Source organism: Ochlerotatus camptorhynchus, unplaced genomic scaffold, assembly GCF_037179485.1.
Source record: "Ochlerotatus camptorhynchus isolate MF236.1 unplaced genomic scaffold, CSIRO-AGI_Acam_v1.1 ptg000498l, whole genome shotgun sequence".
NCBI lineage: Eukaryota > Metazoa > Arthropoda > Insecta > Diptera > Culicidae > Ochlerotatus > Ochlerotatus camptorhynchus.
The window spans coordinates 372,405-394,908 of NW_027040983.1; the positions used below are offsets into that span (position 1 = coordinate 372,405).

General features: G+C 43.1%; 1 protein-coding gene across 3 annotated transcripts in view; it reads left to right on the forward strand.

Moving 5' to 3' along the window:
• Positions 1-22,504, forward strand: part of LOC135712628 (zinc finger C2HC domain-containing protein 1C) — a 175,256-nt gene that overhangs the window by 109,917 nt on the left and 42,835 nt on the right. The window contains exon 1 of one of the 3 annotated variants that reach the window (XM_065235583.1): positions 19,560-19,774. The exons of the other annotated variants lie outside the window; for them this stretch is intronic. Within the exon in view, the coding sequence (XP_065091655.1) occupies positions 19,700-19,774 (75 nt within the window). The 5' untranslated portion in view covers positions 19,560-19,699. Of the gene's footprint in view, positions 1-19,559; positions 19,775-22,504 lie in introns of those variants that run through there. 3 annotated transcript variants of the gene reach the window in all.

The following is a 22,504-nucleotide window of genomic DNA, read 5'->3' on the forward strand; positions in this document are numbered from 1 at the left end:
CATTGTACACAGAAGCCCATGTAGCTATAGAGATAGACAATGAGGTTATGATTGCAGCAGGTGTACACCTCTAGTAGACCAGCAACCAGAGCCATCAAAAGCTTTTTGAAGGCACACCTTAGCGTAGCACAGGTTGACGGATCCTTTCGATGTTCTGGAGCTATAGTAGAGGTTATGTTAATGTATAAAGACAATCAAACTTTGGTCGTGCTTGGTGCAGAAATGCAGTAAGGGATATGTTATACTCCTATTAAAGATTTGGAACACTCAAACACCACTAAAATCTCGATTTAGGCCATGTTACCTTTGCTACCCTATCGTATGACTAGGGTTTTAAAATTTGATTCAACACGTCTTTTCGTCTGCGACCAACACGCCTTTTTAATAGAAACTAAGCGATCGACTCAACCTCTGGTGGTGAACATGAAAACGTCAAAAAGAGTGTTGTGAGCAGAAATTTTTGCCGTGAGATATTGGAAGCGGAACACTTTTTCACTTTTCCTGATAAATTGATTCATCTGAGATGCTCGAAAAATTGATCTATAGTTGAAAAATTTAATTCTGTATCATTTTTGCAAGGATTCTGCTAGTGTTCAGGAATATTTTGGTTGAGAAAAATGGAAAATTCCAATAGTGCCTTACTGGTTATAATCTTTCGGATTTCTTGTGTGTGAATAGTTTAGGTGAAAATCAGTTCAGATGTGTGGAAAATCGTAAAATAAGACAATTACTGATGGAAATTGGTAAGATGTTCAATGAAAAATGCTTTAATTGGGTTGTGAAAAATCCTTCTTCTGATGTAAACAAACGGTTTGGTTGTCGTTTCCTCTCGAACTCGCGTGGTGCCCTCTACGTTGGTGGTGCTTTAAAAAGGCCTATATTCAGCCACACTAACAACGTCATCTGTATAAAACATCAAGAAAAACATGTGAAAAGGGCATACAAGCTTTTTGTAAACAAACCTTCTTATGCCCTTTTCTCGCCACCCATATGACCCAACGCAAACCATCAACATTACCGGGTAGGGGAAACTTTCCCCTTTCGGATGATGCTGTTGGTTTGCGTGGGCGACCCTCGGTTAGCGAGAAAATGACCTACAAAGGTTTATTTGCAAAATGCTGGTATGCCCTTTTTACATGTGGCTCTTGACATTCCCAATCGATTGGTCTTTATTCGCTCTAGCTCGACAGTTTAATTTTGACATCGTAGAAAGAAATTGAATATGAGAAATCGGCTCAGCAAGACGAAATTTGGTGATGTCTGCGGACGCGTATCAATCTAGGTCAGGGGGAACGACACTCATTTGGATATATTTTTTCAGTCTAGTAATTATTTGGAATTTTCGGGAAAAAACATAATTGATGGATTTTTTTTGAGCATGTTGTGTTGACGAAAATAGAGCAGGGATAGGCGAATCCAAACGAAACTAAGCGATCGTTTCAGCCTCTGGCGGTTGATAGGGTAACCCTCAAAAGAGTAATGAGGGTGGACATTTTCACCGTGAAGCATAGGAAGAGGACCATATTGTCACATTTCCTGATTAATTTATCCAACGCAGGTGCTTGAAATCATCATCCACGTAGAATATGTAGCTTTCTGTATCGGGTTTGCATGCTCTTTTCATGCACCATCAATGTAGAGTGCGCTAGCCGATTTTAAGAGGGAATGTCATCCAATCCATTTGTTTACATCTGGTCAAGCAGGACAGGGTTAATTGGTAAATGAGTGACCAAACGGGTTCCACACAGTTCGCCACTACTGTTATCTTTGTTATCTTCACGTAGGCTCTCGGTCTGTTTCACTTTAAGAAACGATCGATAGATAACAGTAGTGTGCGAACAGGCCTTTTATCCCGATCGCTTCTCGATCGTCAGCAGCTGTAGCCGGTCAGCTGATAGTGTAGATAGAATATAAGATAGAAGTTAATAAACCGTCGCGTGTACAACACGTATTTAAATACCGTAAAAATATATGTTCTCTGTTCGCGTAATAAAATAGTTTTATAAACTGAAGTCCGCCGCGTCATTTTAAAGTGTCCGAAGGAACCTAAAGAAAGTAGTGTCGCGCGAACATTTGGTCCTTCGAACCGGATTTACGGTGAAGGTTCACGGACACCCGGTGGACAATTGTCGCGAAATTTATTGTGTGAAGATCGCGATGGACGACGATCCATAGTTAGACTATTGTGACGGTGTGAATAAGTGACCCGGTGAATAGTGTCACCATTTTTCGACACTAGTGATTCGCCATCGCGAGCAGGACCTCGTGCCAAAGGAGCCATCGTGAAATTGCACTTGATTGGCAGTGTGCAGCCATTTGGAAGCTGCATCAAGGAAAGGATCGGACCAGGAACAAGTCATCTTGAGGCTGTAGGAAACTGGATGAAGACAGCGACTCGTGTAATTCGTAGCCAAAGGAAATCCAGGGAGTAGTGCATGTTGGTGGCGTGTTGCATGAGACGCTTTCAAAACTCTGTGGCTGATTTTGTAATAAATTATGAAATGCATGTGAGTCGATCTTTATTTATGAGCAGTAGCCTTGTTGTCCGCTCGCCATAAGTCTCGATTGGTCTAAATTTTCGCTGGTATTGTCTGCTCTTTGGTTCTCCCTATGTTTGTCCTCTTTCTGCAGTCAAATTGGTCAGGTCGATCGTCAGTCAAGTCGTAAGGTCCGGTGGGTGGTACGTTGAGTCGATCGGTAGTGCATTGTGGTGTATGGCAGTGCAGTGCAGTGAGATTGCAGAGAAGTGCGTCCTGTAATCACATAGTGTGAATTTTAAATTATCAGTGCAGTGCTAGTGCAGTGAGTGATTCATTATGGCAGACCTAAGGACTTTGAGCAAACGAGAGCATCAGTTGCGAAATTCTTTGGACGGGATCCAACAATTCGTCAAAAACTTTCAAGCAGAAAGGGATGCTCGCCAGATTACCGTGCGTCTCGAAGCGTTGGAGAATATTTTTACGAAATTCGTCCAGACCCGTGAAAAAATTGAGTTGCTGCTTGAAGATGTCCACGAAGAAGAAGAAGAGGAAGTAAAAGATGATGGAAAGCAACAGGAAAACGATCAGCTCATGCAGGATTTCGAGGATCGTTATTACGTTTTGAAGGCAGATCTGCTGGATTTCCAATCGATTCGAATCTGTGAGACGGCAGTTTCTGGAAACCAGCAATGGGGCGTGCAAGCCGCAGCTCCATTCGCAAGAGTAAAGCTGCCTGAAATTAAATTACCTTCATTTAGTGGAAGGGTTCACGAATGGGTGCCGTATCGTGACAGCTTTCGGAGTCTCATACACAACAGTACTCTACTCTCGGAAATCGACAAGTTCACCTATCTTAGGTCTTCTTTGTCCGGTGATGCGCTACAGGAACTAAACGCAATAGAGCTTTCTTCCGCCAATTACGTTGTAGCGTGGAAGGCGTTAGAGAGTCGCTACGAGAATAAGAAGTTGATCGTAAAAGCTCATCTCGACGCTCTATTCGCGGTGGAAGGCCTCAAAAGAGAAACATACGAAGGGCTCAACCAGTTGATTGGAGACTTTGAGAAAAATCTTCAGATGCTAGAGAAGATCGGCGAAAAACCTGCCGACTGGAGTACCATCCTGGCCTACATGGTGTGTTGCAGATTGGATTCGGCCACAATCCGGCATTGGGAAACACATCATAACAGCAAAGAAGTCGCCAAGTATGCAGATTTGATGGTGTTTCTCAAGGGTCACTGCTCAGTCCTGCAATCAATCGCTCCAGCAAAATCTGCCAGCTCGAGTCCACGGATACCACGCATCGCAGTTTGCCACACAGCCATGAAATCAGCTGGAAAATGTCATTTTTGCAGTGAACCACGTCACTCAGTATTCCAGTGCATTCGATTTCAACGGATGAAGTTGGCGGAGAGAAATGAGGCTGTCACTAAGAACAAACTTTGTCGGAACTGTTTGTATCCTGGGCATATCGCCAGAAACTGCGAGAAGGGAACGTGCCACGATTGTTATCAAAAGCATCACACTTGGTTGCACAGTGATCAACCTAGATCCTCCGCTCCACCCTCGCTGTCAAGACCTTCGACAGCAAACCAACAGTCTGGACAGCCACAATCCAGCCCACCAAACTCGAACCATCAGACACGGACCGCTAACACTGCAAACTCACAAGACTCACACACTCAGCCAGCCACAGAACACGCCACCACAAGCCAAACACATGTAGCTCTCCCCATCACACCTACACAAAACATCGTTCTCTCGACCGCAATGGTCAGTATTAAGGATCGCTATGGCAATATTGTGCTTGCACGAGCTTTGCTCGATTCGTGTTCACAGCACTGCCTAATGACAAAGAGTTTCGCTAGCAAGCTCAAGCTAGAAGAAACACCAGTCTTTCTGTCAATCCAAGGTATTGGACAATCTCAAGCCGTTTCGACGAAGTTAGTCAGTGCTGTAGTGGGTCCAAGATCGCAATATATTTCATCATTCACTGAAGAGATGCAGTTCCACGTGTTGCCGAAGCTAACTGTGTCACTTCCAACCGCAAGTTTCCGCATCACGACGTGGAATCTTCCCGATCGTCTGCATCTAGCCGATCCTTAGTTCTTCGAGACAGGACCCTTCGACATCATCATCGGAGCAGAATATTTCTTGGAGCTGCTGAAGGAGGAGAGGCAGAAGGCGACCGAAGATGACCCGACGCTTCAGAACACCGTATTCGGTTGGATTGTTTCCGGTCGTATTCCTGAAAATCCTGCAGGCGCATCGTATACTCTAATCTGTTCAACAGCGCAGATTCAAGATTAGCTTTCGAAGTTCTGGGAAGTTGAAACTTGTCAATCCACCAGTACGTTATCAGTCGAGGAATCAGCATGCGAAGAATTCTTCGATAGGACAACGGTCAGGAATGAAGAAGGGAGATACGTGGTCACGTTACCGAAGAAGGAGGCGATTATCCAGCAGCTCGGTGAGTCCAGATCGACTGCAATCAAGCGTTTTATGGGAATGGAGCGTCGTTTTTCAATGAATCCAGAACTGAAAAGGCAGTACGTGGATTTCATGCACGAATATTTAGCCATGGGTCATATGCAGGAAATTTTCGAAGAAGATACGAGTGCCCCGTCATACTACTTGCCTCACCACGCCGTTTTCAAGCCTGACAGCACGACGACGAAGCTGCGAGTAGTATTCGACGCTTCTTGCAAAACGTCCAGTGGCATTTCACTCAACGATGGACTAATGGTGGGACCCGTAGTTCAAGACATGATAGTGGATATCACTCTTCGTTTCCGTACACATCGATTCGCTCTTGTAGGAGACGTTGCCAAAATGTATCGGATGGTGCTGCAGAGTTTACTGGATCGTCTGCTGCATAAAATCGTCTGGAGAGATAGCGTCGTCGTTCGGACATTCGTTCTCAATACAGTTACCTACGGCACTGCATCAGCACCTTACTTGGCTACGAAATGTCTGCAACGCTTGGCTGATGAAGGCAAGGATTCGCACCCAGCTGCTGCAAAGGTCCTTAGAAAGGACTTCTACGTGGATGATATGTTGTCAGGGGTAGATGACATTGAGGAAGGGAAGGTGCTCATCAAGGAAATGATAGAGTTACTGCAATCAGCTGGATTTTCGTTACGAAAGTGGAATTCTAACAGCAAGGAATTGCTGTCAGAGGTGCCGGTGGATTTGAGGGACGAACGCTCGATTTTAGAATTGGATTCTTCGAGCTCGTCTGTGAAAACGCTGGGTTTAACCTGGGAACCAAGCACAGATTCCTTTCGATTCAGTTCGCCGATGTGGAATGAATCAACGGAGATAACGAAGCGTTGTGTCCTATCAGATGCGTCCCGACTGTTTGACCCTTTGGGACTGGTAGGACCAGTAACAATTCAGGCGAAGATCTTTCTGCAGGATCTCTGGAAGCAAGACTGTGGATGGGATGATCCACTCGAACTGCAGTTACAGGAGTACTGGCGAGAGTACAGGCGGAACTTAGCAAGCTTAGACGGGATAGCAGTACCTCGATGGATTGGAATAAGCCGTATCGTCGTAGCAGTAGAGCTGCATGGCTTCTGTGACGCCTCAAACAAAGCGTACGGAGCATGCGTATACGTTCGCACTACAGCTATAGATGGAAGCGTGGCAGTACATCTTCTGACCTCCAAATCTCGAGTAGCTCCACTCGAAAATTTGAAGAAAAATAAGAAATCATTATCGACTCCTCGCCTGGAACTATCGTCCGCATTGCTCCTAGCGCACCTCTACGAGAAAATCGTCAATAGCATCAACGTTACTGCCAAATGCTTCTTTTGGGCAGACTCAACCATCGTCATTTGCTGGCTTTCGTCGTCGCCATCTAGATGGAAGCAATTTGTCGCAAACCGTGTTTCCGAAATCCAACACATAACGAAGGGAGGAATTTGGAATCACGTCGCAGGAGAGGAGAATCCTGCGGATATTATTTCAAGAGGCATGACCCCAGTGCAGCTGCAGTACGAACCACGCTGGTTTCACGGGCCTTGCTGGCTGAAGTTAGATCAGCAGTACTGGCCCAAAGTGCTAGAAATCGATGAGAACAAGTTGAACATAGCGGATCTGGAGAGTAAAGCCATTGCAGCAGCCCTTCCAACCGTCAGTCCGAGTGAAATTTTCGGCCTTCGATCGTCTCTGGTAGATCTTGTGCGACTGACTGTCTATATTCAACGGTTTAAATGGAATTCGTCTCCAGTGAATCAACTCTGCAGGAAGGTGGGCTACATCACTTCCCATGAGTACGGCGATGCGATCAAGGCTCTCGTGAAATTGTCACAGCAAGAAAGTTTTCCCCAGGAATTAGCAGACCTTTCCAAGAGTGGTCAGGTGCAAGATTCGTCCAGAATATCTCCGCTCAATCCGCAACTTGCTGATGGCTTACTCTGCGTTGGCGGCCGGCTGAAGAACGCTGCTGTATCGGAGCGTCGGAAACATCCCTACATCCTGGATCATCGGCATCCCTTCGCACGAGCAGTTGTAGCTTACTATCATCAGAGACATTTCCATGCCGGTCAGCAACAAGTAGTTTCCAACGTCCGAGAGCAGTTCTGGCCTACAAGCATCAGGAAACTGACTAGACAAGTCATCCACGAATGCGTCAAGTGCTTCCGTCTCTCATCATGTGTGATAACGCAAAGAACTTTGTTGGCGCCAAGAGGGAATTGGATGAACTCGCACGGTTGTTCGACAGCCAACAGTTCAAAGAAGCAGTACTACGACATACGGCAGAGGATAGAATCGAACTTCGGTTCATTCCGGCACGATCACCGAACTTCGGAGGGCTTTGGGAATCAGCGGTTAAATCATTCAAGATCCTGTTCAAACGAACGATTGGCACCCGCAGCCTGGTATACGACCAGATGCAGACCGTGCTAGCTCAGACGGAAGCAATCCTGAATTCCCGACCCCTGACACCTATTAGCAACGATCCAGACGACTTCGAACCGCTTACACCAGGACATTTCTTGGTTCAGCGGCCTCTGACGGCCATTCCAGAGCCCAATCTCTGTGCAATTCCCGAAAACAGACTTTCAGCTTTGCAAATGGTGCAAGCATATACCCAGAAACTGTGGAAGAAATGGTCCGAGCAGTATTTGTCGAATCTCCACAACAGGACAAAATGGACGCGTCAGAGGAACAACATAGCAATTGGAACTATGGTTGTTCTCAAGGAGGAGAATCTCCCACCGTTGAAGTGGCAGTTGGCACGGGTGACAGAGGTTCACCCAGGATCTGACGGAAACATCCGAGTTGCAACCGTCCGGACCAAGAATGGCAGTTACAGACGAGCGATCTCAAAGATCTGTGTACTACCAATCAGAGACAATCTTCCTATGTCAGAAGAGGAGAACTAGGACTCCTCCAACGGTGGAGGTCGAGAGGCCTCCGCACACCCAGTTAAGTTATGCATTATTTCAATTTTCTAAAAAGTAATCGCTCATTTTTCTCCAGTCAAACCTCAGTGTTTTTGGTCAACCCAAAACACCCGACACTCCTTCGCCAAATTTGAGTTGTCTAGCGTCCAATTTCGAGGTAATATGTGTCGTTTTCGGTGGTGGTATTTGCATGTGCATCCAGTCTTGTTGAGGTCCAGTCAAGACGGTGTTTAGCAATGGTGCTAACCGTCAAATTTATGTTCAGCTCGATTCGAAATTCACACTCCCAAACACGTTTGATATTTCGAGGTACGACCAAACAGTGACAGCAATCCTGAGGAAGAAGTGCGCAATTCGTCCTCCTGGTTCTACGCTGTGATCGCCAACAGGTATGGCCAACCTGCTTGTACTTTCTCAGCAATGTGGGTTCAACATCGCAGTCACCGTAGTTCAATCGTCGAATGTCAGAACGTCGTCTCGAATCGAATCGTACGTAGAGGGATGGTCGACGCCACACGGGCGTCTACCGGAGGCCTTAGGGCCTCCGTCCAGGCAAGTCGTTTTGGTTTTCAGTAGTTCAATTGAAAAAGCACCCTCTTATTTTATTCAGAGATCACATCGCACGCACCGTGCGGATCGGCCGTGAACATCGTCACGCACCGCACAGATCACCTAAGTATCGCATCAGCTACAACATCAATCACCGAAACCACACGTACCAAACGACGGAAGGCATCGTTCCTGTTGAGCCGTCGATCGGACGAAAGCATAGTTCCAATCCTAGAAGGAAAACACCACCAACGTCAGAAGCATGATCGAAGATTCACAACAGAGCAACCGAAATCAAACCTGGATAGATAACCAATGTCGAGCCAATCGGACAATTGCAGAAGCAGAAATATTTCTGCCAGGTATGTTGTTCCGATTTTACACAACCAAACTGCACGACACTACATCCGTTCCATGTTTACCGAGGTACACTGGCAAATCAACATCAAACATCCAACGAGATGAATCGCACGGCAGCAGCTGATCGAACAATAGGCAGTTACAGCAGTGGAATCCAGAAGTTCGAATGTAGGCCAAGGTCATCACGGTCAGCAGCAGTTATCGTATTTGGGTCAACTGTTCGATAGTCAGCAGCAACAGCGGCAGCGGCAGCAGTAGTATATAAGATGAAAATGAATTCTATTGTAACTATATCACACCACACATTGAATTTTGAAAACACACAGTAGTAAGAGTAGGATAGATTGAAATCGATAGGATTCCAAGGCGGCCGGCTTATGGTCAAGCAGGACAGGGTTAATTGGTAAATGAGTGACCAAACGGGTTCCACACAGTTCGCCACTACTGTTATCTTTGTTATCTTCACGTAGGCTCTCGGTCTGTTTCACTTTAAGAAACGATCGATAGATAACAGTAGTGTGCGAACAGGCCTTTTATCCCGATCGCTTCTCGATCGTCAGCAGCTGTAGCCGGTCAGCTGATAGTGTAGATAGAATATAAGATAGAAGTTAATAAACCGTCGCGTGTACAACACGTATTTAAATACCGTAAAAATATATGTTCTCTGTTCGCGTAATAAAATAGTTTTATAAACTGAAGTCCGCCGCGTCATTTTAAAGTGTCCGAAGGAACCTAAAGAAAGAAGTGTCGCGCGAACAACATCTTAATGAAGATTTTTAAAACTCAAAATAATGTACATTTTATTGCACAATTTGCAAATTTTCAGCGGGAGTGGTTTATTTTTCGATTATCTACTGATCTGAACTGATTTACAACTGAAATAACCACACATTAAAAAGCCGGAAGATCATAACCGCTGGAACAATTTAATAAATCTTAATTTTTCTCATCACAAATATATGGAAGCACCAGCTGAATCACTGCAAACCCGATACAGAAAACAAAATATTCCACGTGGATGATGATTTCAAGCACCTGCGATGGATAAATGAATCAGGAAATGTGAAAATATTGTCCTCTTCCTATGCTTCACGGTGAAAATGTCCACCCTCATCACTCTTTTGAGGGTTCCCCTATTAACCGCCAGCGGCTGAAACGATCGCTTAGCTTCTTTTGGATTCGCCTATTTCTTGTGTGTGAATAGCTAAGGTACAAATCAGTTCAGATCTTAGGAAAATCGTACAATAAGACAATTACCGGTGGAAATTGGCAAGATGTTGAATGAAAAATTCTTTAATTTGCGTTGTGAAAAATAGTTATTCTGATGTAAACAAACGGTTTGGTTGACGTTTCTTCTCGAACTCGCGTGGCGAAAATTTTGATTTTTAGCGTAACTCAATTAATGGACACCGAAACTGCACTGTAGGAGGAACCTCGGGAGGAACGGGTGGTGGCGATGGATGACTAGGATTCGATTAATATTCCCAGCTGTATTTGGACGGGATTTTGATTCGCAATATTCTCGCACAGAAACTCCATCAGCCGGTGAGTGTCTTCCTTCACCATTAGCTCTTTCTTCTCCGAAGCCTTGACCAGCAGCAGCGACGAGTACAACTTGGGCCAAGTGAAAAAAAAATTCCACCTGCTTGTCGTAGGAGATTTGATTGGTGAGGCTTTTCCCGGGGATAGAATCAGCAGTTCACCTTGGCTCTTATCCGTCGAATTCGATCGGTTTGAGTCCGGGAAATGGATGTGCGTTGCCGTCTTCTCAGTGATGCACTTGATGTTTTTGCCCCCGCGACCGATTATAAACGAGTGGTCCGTCATGGCCAGCTGATATACGTGGTGTTTGTTGTGGAGATTGCAGGGCTGGTAGCGAGTCACTTTTTAGGCTCTGAACCATTTGGTGGATTATTTTAACTTTTGGTTAAAATTTGACAGATGGAAAGTTATCGATTAACCCTGCTATCCGAGCGTGGTTATTTCTGACAGACAAGAAGTTAAATTTTGACGACCGTGGCTCGAAAACCGGTCGATCGACAGCACGGGGATTTTCGAACATAAGAAATAACTTTCGAAATGTCACTTTTAACTACGAGTTAAATTTAACTCGGCAAATGGTTCACAGCCTTAGTGACTTAGGCTGTGTTCCATTTGGAAAAATTTTCACTTAGATTTGACACTTCGAAAATAAATTAAGATGTTCGAAAATCCCTCTGTTGTTGATCGGCCGATTTTCGAGAAAGCGTCTGTCAAAATTCATTCCTTGTCTGTCAGAAATAAGTCTGCTGGAATAGAATAGCCTTAGGCTGTGTTCCATTTGGTGAATTTTTACTTAAATTTGACAGATGGAAAATTTTCAAATAAACCTGCTATTCCAGCAGACTTATTTCTGACAGACAAGGAATAAATTTTGACAGACGCTTTCTCGAAAATCGGCCGATCAACAACAGAGGGATTTTCGAACATCTTAATTTATTTTCGAAGTGTCAAATCTAAGTGAAAATTTTCCAAATGGAACACAGCCTTAGTCACTTTTTTCAAGCCAGTCACTAAAAAGTCTCATTTTTGAAGGCCAAGTCACTAAAGTCACTATTTCTTGTAATCAGTCACTATTTTCAACTTTTTTAGCGTGAATTTATTTCTAGATTGATCATTCTTTACTTTCGGGTTTTAATCGTCTTTCTCTATCTACAGAATGTCTATTCATTTTTCTAAATAAAATTATCTGACTTTTCCAGGTTTTTCCAATATTTTAACGGATAAATTCTAGGTTTCTAATAAAGCTAAATTTTTAAATGCGTTAAAAATATTCTTTTTTTTTTGTAGATCAAAAACAACAGCAATTTACCCAAACGTTTTTAAGACATGTCAATCAATTTTAAAGAAACAGCTTTACAATCAAATCCATTGAATATAAACTTCAACATTCATACTTAATTTCTCACTTAATAAAGTTGTAAAAAACTTACCCGATTTGAGTAATTCCAAGATCTAAAATTATTCAATATCTTTAAGTTTCGTATTCCATGTACAAGTTCAAGATATTGAAAATTTTCAAAGTGCCAGAATCAAGGAAAAAAATAAATGATTTATTTCAAGTTCGTATGAACTTTGGCGAAGTAATGAGTAATGAAAAGAAATTATGAGAATTTCACTGAAGCTCCGTAAACAAACTGCGGGAACATACGCTGAAAATATGGGGAACTTACTGGAAGCTTTAAGAACCTCAAAGCGGTTCTTTTAGCATCCGAAAATTTTCGGGAACTTTTATGAAGTTCCTAGAATTTCAGAGAACTTCGCAGGTGTCAAGCGAACTTGAGAAATATATAAAACATGAGGGGTATTGTGCTATTTTTTAAGTCCTAAGTACCACAGAAAAGCTAGATCTAGAGATTTTTTTGGGGAATTTCAGACCTTAAGAGCAGTTTCCGTAGCTTTAGTCCAGACTTTTGGAGCAGTTTGAATATCTATAATCGTAAATTTATAAAAAATCAGGACAGTTCCATGATGTGCTGAAAAAAAATTGAGAGTCCTTCAGAGAATTTATGGAAACTTCCGAAATATTTCAGAAAGTTCACAGAAGTCCAGAGAATTGCAGGGAAATTTAAAGGTTTTTACGGGAATTCCATTTATTTCCGAGCAGCAGAACCGAGATCTTCAATAGAATTGAAAGTTTTAGGGAAGCTTCGAGAACATCAAGACAGATTATAGAATCAAAGGGCAGTTCAAACAATTTCAAGGAAATTGTAGAAACCCTAAAGAAGTTGCGAGAAACTCAGGGAATTCAGAAGCGTCAGGGAATTATGAATATATATCAAACAAATTGCCGGATTATTAAACAAATTAAACAAACTTCAGGTAACCACTGATAAGTTCAGGGCAAATAAGGGACCGTTTATAATGGTTATAATACTTAAGGGAATTTGTTGAAACTTCATGGCAAATAATTGAATTTCAGTAAAGTTGCGGGTTCTTAAAAAAATACTGAAAATTCAGGGCAGTCTAGAGAACTTTAAGGAAATTCAATAATCGTTTAGGCAGTTTAAATACCACCAGGAAAATCTAGAGTGTGTCTATGAGTCGATAGTTTAAGGGAAGTGAACTTCAAAAAAATCTTAAGAACTTCAATGAAAATCATAGAACTGTATTAATTATTTCATTCTAATTCCATGAAAATATCGGTAGCACAAAAGTTCCAGAAATTTAGAAAAACTTCGAAAACTTCACAGAAGGACTGTGGCCTTCACAAACATTTCGAGAAATTTATAAAAATGGAGCTTAAGGAGAGATCCGCGAACTTCAGGATTTTTTATGAGCATTGGGGAGGCCAGTTCCTTTAGTTTCAGAAAATTAGTGGAAACTTTAAAGCAGTTCCCAGATTTTCAGATAACTTCAGAGACGTTAAAAAGTTAATTGAGGTCTTCGCATACGTTCAGAAGCTCACTGAAGCTTAAACATTTTTATAGCGGTTCAAATAAATTCAGCGCAATACAACAAGATTCATGAGAACTGCTAAAACTTTAGAGAAGTTTTGAGAATTTCAGAAAAGAACAAAGAACCTCAGAGCAGTTCCGTTAACATTAGAGAAGTCACATAAATTTTTAAGAAGTTTAGAGGACTTCAACGAATTGTGAAACGTTTAGAGGAGATCCAGGATCATTGAAAAAAATTGGGAAACTTTAGGAAGTCCTAAAAAGTCCAGGGAGGTTTAAGAATTTGATGAGAAGTGAGCCTCAGGCTAGTTTCTCAAACTACAAAAAAACTTCAAGGCAGTTTCATTAACTTCAGGAAAAAAAATGGGAACTTTCAAGTAGTTCTGAAAACCTCAGAATAGTCCATTCCATATTCAACGGAGATTTCCATTGAAATATTCCTCAAAATTTTGGTGAAGCTATGCTCCGAATTCAATTTTCACTTAGTTTTCCTTGGAATTCTCCACAATAAGAAACCCTTTCGAAAGATTCTCCGAATATTCATTGAATTAATTTCAGATTTCCTTTTCAATCTCACTCCTTCCCTTGGAATTCTACTCACATTGAAAGTCTCCTTTTTGACCACCTAAAATATTCATAATTATCCAATTACACTAGCAACCCCGCAATCCGATGCTGTCATAATTTTCAGCAATGTCAGGAATGCTCACGAACCCCTAACATTTGCCAGAAAACTTACTACTAACTCAAGGTATCTTTCAAATAAGCTTCAAAATTGCATATTTTTTTTTATCAAATGTTAAATTCAGTCCTCAGAAATTCCTAAGAGTTTTCTTTAAAATTTACTTTTAGGTCACTTTTTAGTCACTATTTTTACAACTATAAGTCACTATTTGGTCAGTTATTTCATCAAAATGGTCACTAAAATCACTATTTTTAACAGCAGTGATTGCTACCAGCCCTTTTTTTTTTTTTTTTTTTTTTTTTTTTTATACAGGGGGGAATCTGCTCCCAGACACCTGAGAAGATAACTCAGGGTGTGGGGATGGGAGAAGTAGCTCTCCCGACCCACTAAACCTTACCCTGTGCTCTAGACCCTTGTCCTCCCCGGAACCGCCCGAAGGCATTACGTCATGGGAGGGGGCCGATTGCGCTATGGCGCATCACTACGTGTTGTGTCAGACATGACACTCGCTACTGCACAGTGAGCAGCTGTGCAGGGCCTTCCTCTTGTTGCTCGCTGTTCGTTGTTCGCCTGAGTTCTAGAGCAGACGTGATAGCCAGCCAACTGTCCAGGGCCCGTACAGGACAGATGTGACCGCTTACCAGCTGCGTGTGCTAAGCACTCTAAGAACCCGGCGTCACTCCTGCCTTTGCACAACGAGGGTTTGTGCAGGGCTTCTCAACCTCCTCTTGTTGTTCGCTGTTCGTTGTTCGCCTCGGTTCCAAGCAGACGTGATAGCCAGCCAACTGTCCAACAGGGTAGCTTAGGACAGATGTGACCGCTTACCAGCTGCTTGTGCTAAGCACTAAGAACCCGGCGTCACTCCTGCCTTTGCACAACGAGGGTTTGTGCAGGGCTTCTCTGCGGTAGTTCGTTTAGCCGCAATATCTCTCCCTTGGGTTCGATAATTAACGTTTCCAGGGCACACCACGAGGAGGCGAACTACTCCATGCTACCAGCCCTGAGATTGTTGAAAACTGACAGTGAGTGTGGCAGAGTACTTCGCAGTCTACCTGCTTGACAATTTATGTGCCTGCAGAAGGGATAAGTTGAGAATAGCAAGAATAGATAGGATGGATTGAAATTTTGTGTACGTTGAAAATTTTAAGAGAGGTTTGGTAAAAATGGGATAATCCTGAAGTGTCGTTCCCCCTGATCTAGGCAAGCTTTCTCGGAGATGGCTTATCCGATCAATAGAAAGATCTCATCGGCTGATTGAAGTTATTGGAACTGCCCTAAAGATCTCTGAACTTCAATAATTCTGGTTTGTGCTTTGATCTATTCAGAAGTTCCTGCAATTTTCCTAAAGTTTTGGGAACTTGGGAAAGAATTAGAATGAATAAAAAATTTCTTCATTTCTACTGTAACACTTGAAAAATCCGGACCTGTTTTTATTACCTCTGCCTATTTAATAGGTTATGGGCCCAGAACAGAAAAGAAGTAGTCATTTTTTTCTTTAAATCTGAAGAACGAAGCAGTCATCAAGATGTCGGAGGAGAAGCTCTGGTTGTTCGAAGGAAGCAATTTCGGACATTGGAAATTTCGGATCGAAGTCTTGATGGAAGATCCGAACATGCTTGGCTACCCGACAAAGGCCATCGACGAGGAAGAGTATGCGAGGAATCTCGCGGCGGATACTGCGGAAGTACGTGCTCAGAAGAAGAAGCTGCTCAAAGAACGGTGGGTCTTGGACAGAAAATGCAAGAATCTTCTGATTAATTGGATCTCGGAGGATCAGCTGAAGAACGTCAAGGACAAGAAGACGACCAAAGACTTCTGGAACGCCCTGAAGAATGCTTTCGAGCGAATTGGGATTGCAGGCAAGTTAATACTGAAGAAGCAATTCCAAGAGCTAAGGTTGAATGAAGGTGGCGACGTTAAGGCTTTCTTGCTTCGTTTCGAGAAGATTCTGCGAGAGCTGAGGGCTGCGAAAGTCAACATGCAGGAAGAAGACGTTGTGTGCCAGCTCCTGCTGGCGCTTCCCAAATCTTACGAAGCGCTCATTACGGCCCTGGAGACGATACAGCCACTACAGCTGACATTGGAATACGTAAAGAAGCGGCTTTACATTCGGAAGACTCGGCATTTGCTGGTAAGAAGACTAGCATTAAATGCTTTGGTTGCGAAAAATCGTCCCACGGAAGAATGGAGGGAAATTTCATCGAAAGCATAAGTTTGGAGCAATCGATACCGAATATCCGGGACACTCTCGAGTCCCTTTGAATCTCGAAGGGGGTTATGGCAAGGTGATGGACTTTCGTGTCTGCTATTCAACATCGCGTTAGAATGTGTGATCAGAAGAGCTGGGATAGACACGAGTTGCACGATCTTCAGGAAGTCCATCCAGCTTCTTGGCTTCGCCGATGACATTGACATCATGACACGGAACTTTGAGACGATGGCGGAAACGTACATCAGCGCATCAAAGACAAAATACATGAAAGGAAGAGGTTTTAGGGAAGACAATGTTAGCCTCCCACCCCCAGTTCAGATCGACGGTGACGAAATCGAGGTGGTCGATGAGTTCGTGTCTTTGGGCTCACTGGTGGCAGTGGCAGTGAACTCCGGAGGACGCTCCGGTCGAATAAAATTCGCCACGAAGTTGACTGTCTACAAGATGCTGATTAGACCGGTAGTACAACCACGAGACCTGGACTATGCTCGTGGAGGACCAACGCGCCCTTGGTGTTTTCGAACGGAAGGTGTTGCGTACCATCTACGGTGGAGTGCAGATGGATGAGAGAACGTGGAGGAGGCAAATGAGCTACGAATTGCACCAGCTGCTGGGAGAACCATCCATCGTTCACATTGCAAAAATTGGGCGACTACGGTGGGCTGGGCACGTCGTAAGAATGAAGCACGATGACCCTGTGAAAATGGTTTTAGAAAGCGACCCAACAGGAACAAGAAGAAGAGGTGCGCAGCGGGCAAGGTGGATCGACCAAGTAGAAGGCGACCTGCGGACCCTTCGCAGACTACGAGGCTGTGCGAAGTGTGGTCATGGATCAGTGGCAGAGGACAACAAGGCCTTAGTCTGATTGGTAAGGTAAGTACGATATCCGAAAAGCGTATCGTCTGGATTCTTGATTCTGGTGCGACGGAACATATAGTAAGGAGCAAAGCTTTCTTTGAAGTCTTGCATCCGTTGGCCAAGAAGGTGCGTATTGCGGTGGCTAAATCTGGTTAAGCACTCGTCGCAGAGTATGCAGGATCCGAGATGCTGGTCGACGGAAGAATGTTCTTTATGTGCCACAGTTGGAATGCAACTTGTTCTCGGTGCGACGCGTTGAAGACAACGGAATGGCGGAAGGAATTTCGAACGGAACCGTGACAATTTTGAAGTACGATCGTGTAGTTGCAACCGGTAGACGGGCTGGTCAACTGTACACGTTGGACATTGAGCTGCGTGAAGTGTCTAAATCGGCGACTGGTAGTTCGTTCGAAGCAGGTGCAATGGCTTCAAAGCAGAACGTTTTCACTTTGTGGCATCGACGATTCGGCCACCTGGGAACGGCGAGTATGAAGGCTCTATGGAAGCATGGAATGGTGGAAACGACGAAGTGTGTCTGCAAGGGAAGCAAACAAGCCAACCGTTTGACGACGTTAAAGAGTGACGTGCATCTCGTCCGTTGGAAATCATTCATTCGGACGTATGTGGCCCGTTCACGCCGATAACATGGGACAATAAGCGATTCTTTGTCACGTTCATTGACGATTTCAGTCATTTCACGGTCGTCTATCTTCTGCAGTCTAAGGATGAGGTGCAATCAAAGTTTGAGGAATACTGTGCTCGAGTGACAGCGTTCTGTGGCACCCGAGTGTCTCGACTAAGGTGCGACAACGGAGGCGAGTATACCGGAAAATTGTTCCGTAAGTTTTGCCTTACTCAAGGCATCAGCGTGGAAGCAACCGTCCCGTACAGCCCACAGCACTGGAGAAGTCGCGGTCAATGGTACACGAGGCTGGACTGGACAAATTCATATGGGGCGAGGCGATGTTGACAGCTGCTTACGTGGGCAACCGGAGCCCTACATCAGCGCTAAAAGAGAAGAAAACACCGTAGACGAAATGCGAGTCTTCGGGTCCGTTGCATACACTTGGGTGCCGAAAGAAAAACGCGGCAAGTTGGACCCCAAATCGGAGAAAAATATCATGGTTTGCTTTACTACGAATGGGTATCGAGTCTGGGATCCACGTTAGCGTAAAATTTCCATTGCAAGAGACGTGATATTCGACGAGCAGCAAGATGGCTCTTATGCTGCACCGAACGGTACCAAGCAGGTGCTGTACAGAAACGAAGAAGCAGAAGTCTCTGGAACTCAACCGGAAGTTAACGGCTCCAAATCGGTAATGGACCAGCCATCACGACCAACCGACAAACAACCTGAGAAGGCAGCAAGAGACGTACAAGATTAGCTGACATCTGATGGAGACGATAATGCTGATACCGCGCTCCCTTCGCAACCAGCAAGTGTCAACTGCCCAGCAGAAATGAACACGAGGCGCAGCGAACGGGAGCGCAAACTCCCCGAAAAGTTGCTTAACTTTATTACCGGCTTAATTTATTAAAATAAATCGTAAAATTTGCTGGTATCGAACCGATACAATTATTTTTTTTAGCATACAAATTATATTCTGTTAAAAACAAACCATTAAATTGAAACCAACAGAATGGTTTCAAACAATCAAAATCTTGTATTTTTCCATTATATTTTTTTTCGAAAATTCAAATAGTAGGTATAACTTGTTTATTTTAACATAATAATACTTTTTTATACAACGAAATTCAACGTTAAATCCAACAATATTCGAGTTTGCTGATCAAAAGAATATGTTGCCATTATAAACAGGGCTCATTTTTCTGCATGACGGTATTCAAACATCACTTACTGCATTCCGATAACCTCCGACGACCGGAATAGAAAATGCTCAAAAAGCTCTACCCATAAATAATGGAGCTGCGCTGCCTTCAATTTTGTCCTCCATATTCCATTACCACTACATTTCAAGGCGATCACCCAGGAAATACATAACTGTTTGGGTGGAAAAGCGGCGGCGGCGTCGGCGGTGGCGGGCGTCGTCGTCGGTCGGCCTCAATCGGGGTTAGGCAGCTCAGTCCGTTCATTTTCATTTGTAGTTCGCGTTACACCACCCATCCGAGCGGATCTCGCGCGCCTAAAAGTATTCCACACCTTTACAATTACATGTACGGACGTTACGACGAGACCGACGACGATGCCGTGCTTAGAGAAAGTTGCCCGGCCTAGTAGATTTGCGATAAGAAATTAAAACCGAGAATCAACACGGATGGAGTGGGAATTGCATGTATCACGCCATCATAGCCAACGGGGAGTGCAAGTTACTTCCGCCTCGACCTACCCGGGAAAGCAACCGTGCAAAGTTTAGTAGGTAGTGCTGTTGTGATATAGAAAATATGTGTATCCAATTCCCGACAAAGAATGTAGAAACCGCAGCAGCGCGTTTCTGAGGAAGACAGACCCGGGTGCTGGGGTTGAAATCCGACCCTCTGAAGAAGCTTCTGTTGCTAAGATAAAGGCGCAGATCGCTCCGCTGAGAACCGCATTGCTGGAAGCCAAGATTGCACCGTAATCCTTGGCACAGTCGTCGACTGAAAAGTGATACAACTTGAGGGTGTGGTGTGAGTTGTGTCTTTGAGTGTGTGTGTGTTTATGGGATATTGCTTGTTTGTTTTTTAACTGAAGCGAAAAAGTCCCAGTGATGAAGTTGAAATCCCTGGATTACGCGGAAATTATCGAGAGCTTCACCAATCGTTATGAGAATATTGTCAAGAAGGTACGTGGCTGGTGGTTTCATGTGCTGTGTGTGTGTGCTTTGTGGTTTTGCTTTTCACGAGAGTCGAAAAGAAGAGGTTGAGTTGTCTTATGTGGCAATCAATGCGATTCAATGGATTCCAGCATAAATGTACGAGTTTTATATGTTGGCATTAACGGTGTAATCATGCTGCCTACACTATCTTAAATTTTATTCTAATCGAACGTTTGGCTCCTGGGATATGACCAAACAAATGCATTCCTATAGCTTCGAAATACGGAAACTTAAGGCCCAAACGCTATGTGGGCGGAAGCGGAACGGAAACGGCAAGTTTGACAAATATCACAAATGACATCAAGATGCCTAACCGAAGTCGACTTGGGCTGTGTTCCATTTGGAAATTTTTCACTTAAATTTTACACTTCGAAAATAAACTAAGATGTTCGAAAATCCCTCTGTTGCTGATCGGCCGATTTTCGAGAAAGTGTCGGTCAAAATTGATTCCTTGTCTGTCAGAAATAAGTTTGCTGGAATAGCAGGTTTATTTGAAAATTTTCCATCTGTCAAATTTAAGTAAACATTCACCCAATGGAACACAGCCTTGGTTCTAACTAGTTTTCAATCCGGCAAGTAGGCTTACTCCAATCTGCTTCCGCGGTCATTGCGCTTGGGCCTTTACGCTGTGTTCCATTTGGTGAATTTTCACTTAAATTTGACAGGCGATAAATTTTCAAATAAACCTGCTATTGTACCAAACTTATTTCTGGCAGACCAGGAATCAATTTTGACTAACAGCTTTTCGAAAATCGGAAGATCAACAACAGATGGACTTTCGAACATTATAAGTTGTTTTCGAGTGTCAAATTTATGTTGAAATTCATCAAATGGAACACACCATAATTTCGGACACATTTAAAACTGGATTAAAACGGCTTATGCTTTAAAAAAAGTACGTTAATTGTATCATAGTCTTTTGATATCGTTCAGAATCATCACATCTAGTAACTATATTTCAATGTTGACGTAGATTTAATTCGGAATAACGGACCATCCGGTATTCGGTACTTTTAGGCTGTGTTCCATTTGTTGATTTTTAAGTTAAATGTGACATTTTGAAAATAAATTTTAATGTTCAAATGTGTTTGATAGATTCCTGGTCTGTCAGAAATAAGTCTGGTACAATAGCAGGTTTATTTGAAAATTTTCCATCTGCCAATTTTAGGTGAAATTTACACGGCGAATGAGAACGACTCAAATTTGAGTTTAGTTCACTCATAATCGCCAAAAGTGCAGGAACTCAGCGATGAGTTAATTTGCCTCATGTTTTCCCAGGTTTCTCCAGGATTTTCCAGGGAAAATTCCCGAATTTGAGAAAAGTAAAGATTGGATTCACTCAGTCTATTGGTACTACTCCAAGACTAAATAAAATTTTCGTCAATTTCCTCATTTTCCGGCAGATTTTTTAGGTTTTCCACAGGAAACCATGAGACAAATTTTACTCATCGCTGAGTTCCTGCACTTTTGGCGATTATGAGTGAACTAAACTCAAATTTGAGTCGTTCTCATTCGCCGTGTAACTAAATGGAACACAGCCTAAGGTTGTGTACCATTTGCCGAGTTAAATTTAACTCGTTGTTAAAAGTAACATTTCGAAATTTATTTTCAATGTTCGAAAATCCCCGTGATGTCGATCGACCGCTTTTCGACCCACGGTTGTCAAAATTTAACTTCTTGTCTGTCAGAAATAACCATGCTCGGATAGCAGGGTTCATCGATAACTTTCCATCTGTCAAATTTTAACCAAAAGTTAAAAAAAAATCACCAAATGGAACACAACCTAAGGCTGTGAACCATTTGCCGACTTAAATTTAACTCGTGGTTAAAAGTGACATTTCGAAAGTTATTCTTGATGTTCGAAAATCTCTGTGCTGTCGATCGACCGGTTTTCGAGAAGAACTCAGCCACGGTTGTCAACATTTAACATCTTGTCTGTCAGAAATAACCACGCTGGGATAGCAGGGTTAATCGATAACTTTCCATCTGTCAAATGTTAACCAAAAGTTAAAATAATCCACCAAATGCTTCAGAGCCTTAGCCAAGGTTGTCAAAATTTAACTTCTTGTCTATCAGAAGTAACCACGCTCGGATAGCAGGGTTAGGCTCTGAACCATTTGGTGGATTATTTTAACTTTTGGTTGAAATTTGACACATGGAAAGTTATCGATTAACCCTGCTATCCGAGCGTGGTTATTTCTGACAGACAAGAAGTTAAATGTTGACAACCGTGGCTGAGTTCTTTTCGAAAACCGGTCGATCGACAGCACAGGGATTTTCGAACATCAAGAATAACTTTCGAAATGTCACTTTTAACCACGAGTTAAATTTAACTCGGCAAATGGTTCACAGCCTCAATCAATAACTTTCCATCTGTCAAATTTTAACCAAAAGTTAAAAATATCCACCAAATGGTATAGAGCATAAGGCTGTGAACCATTTGCCGAGTTAAATTTAACTCGGAGTTAAAAGTGACATTTCGAAAGTTATTTTCTATGTTCGAATATCCCTGTGCTGTCGATCGACCGGTTTTCGAGAAGAACTTAGGCTGTGTTCCATTTGGAAAATTTTCACTTAGATTTGACACTTCGAAAATAAATTAAGATGTTCGAAAATCCCTCTGTTGTTGATCGGCCGATTTTCGAGAAAGCGTCTGTCAAAATTTATTCCTTGTCTGTCAGAAATAAGTCTGCTGGA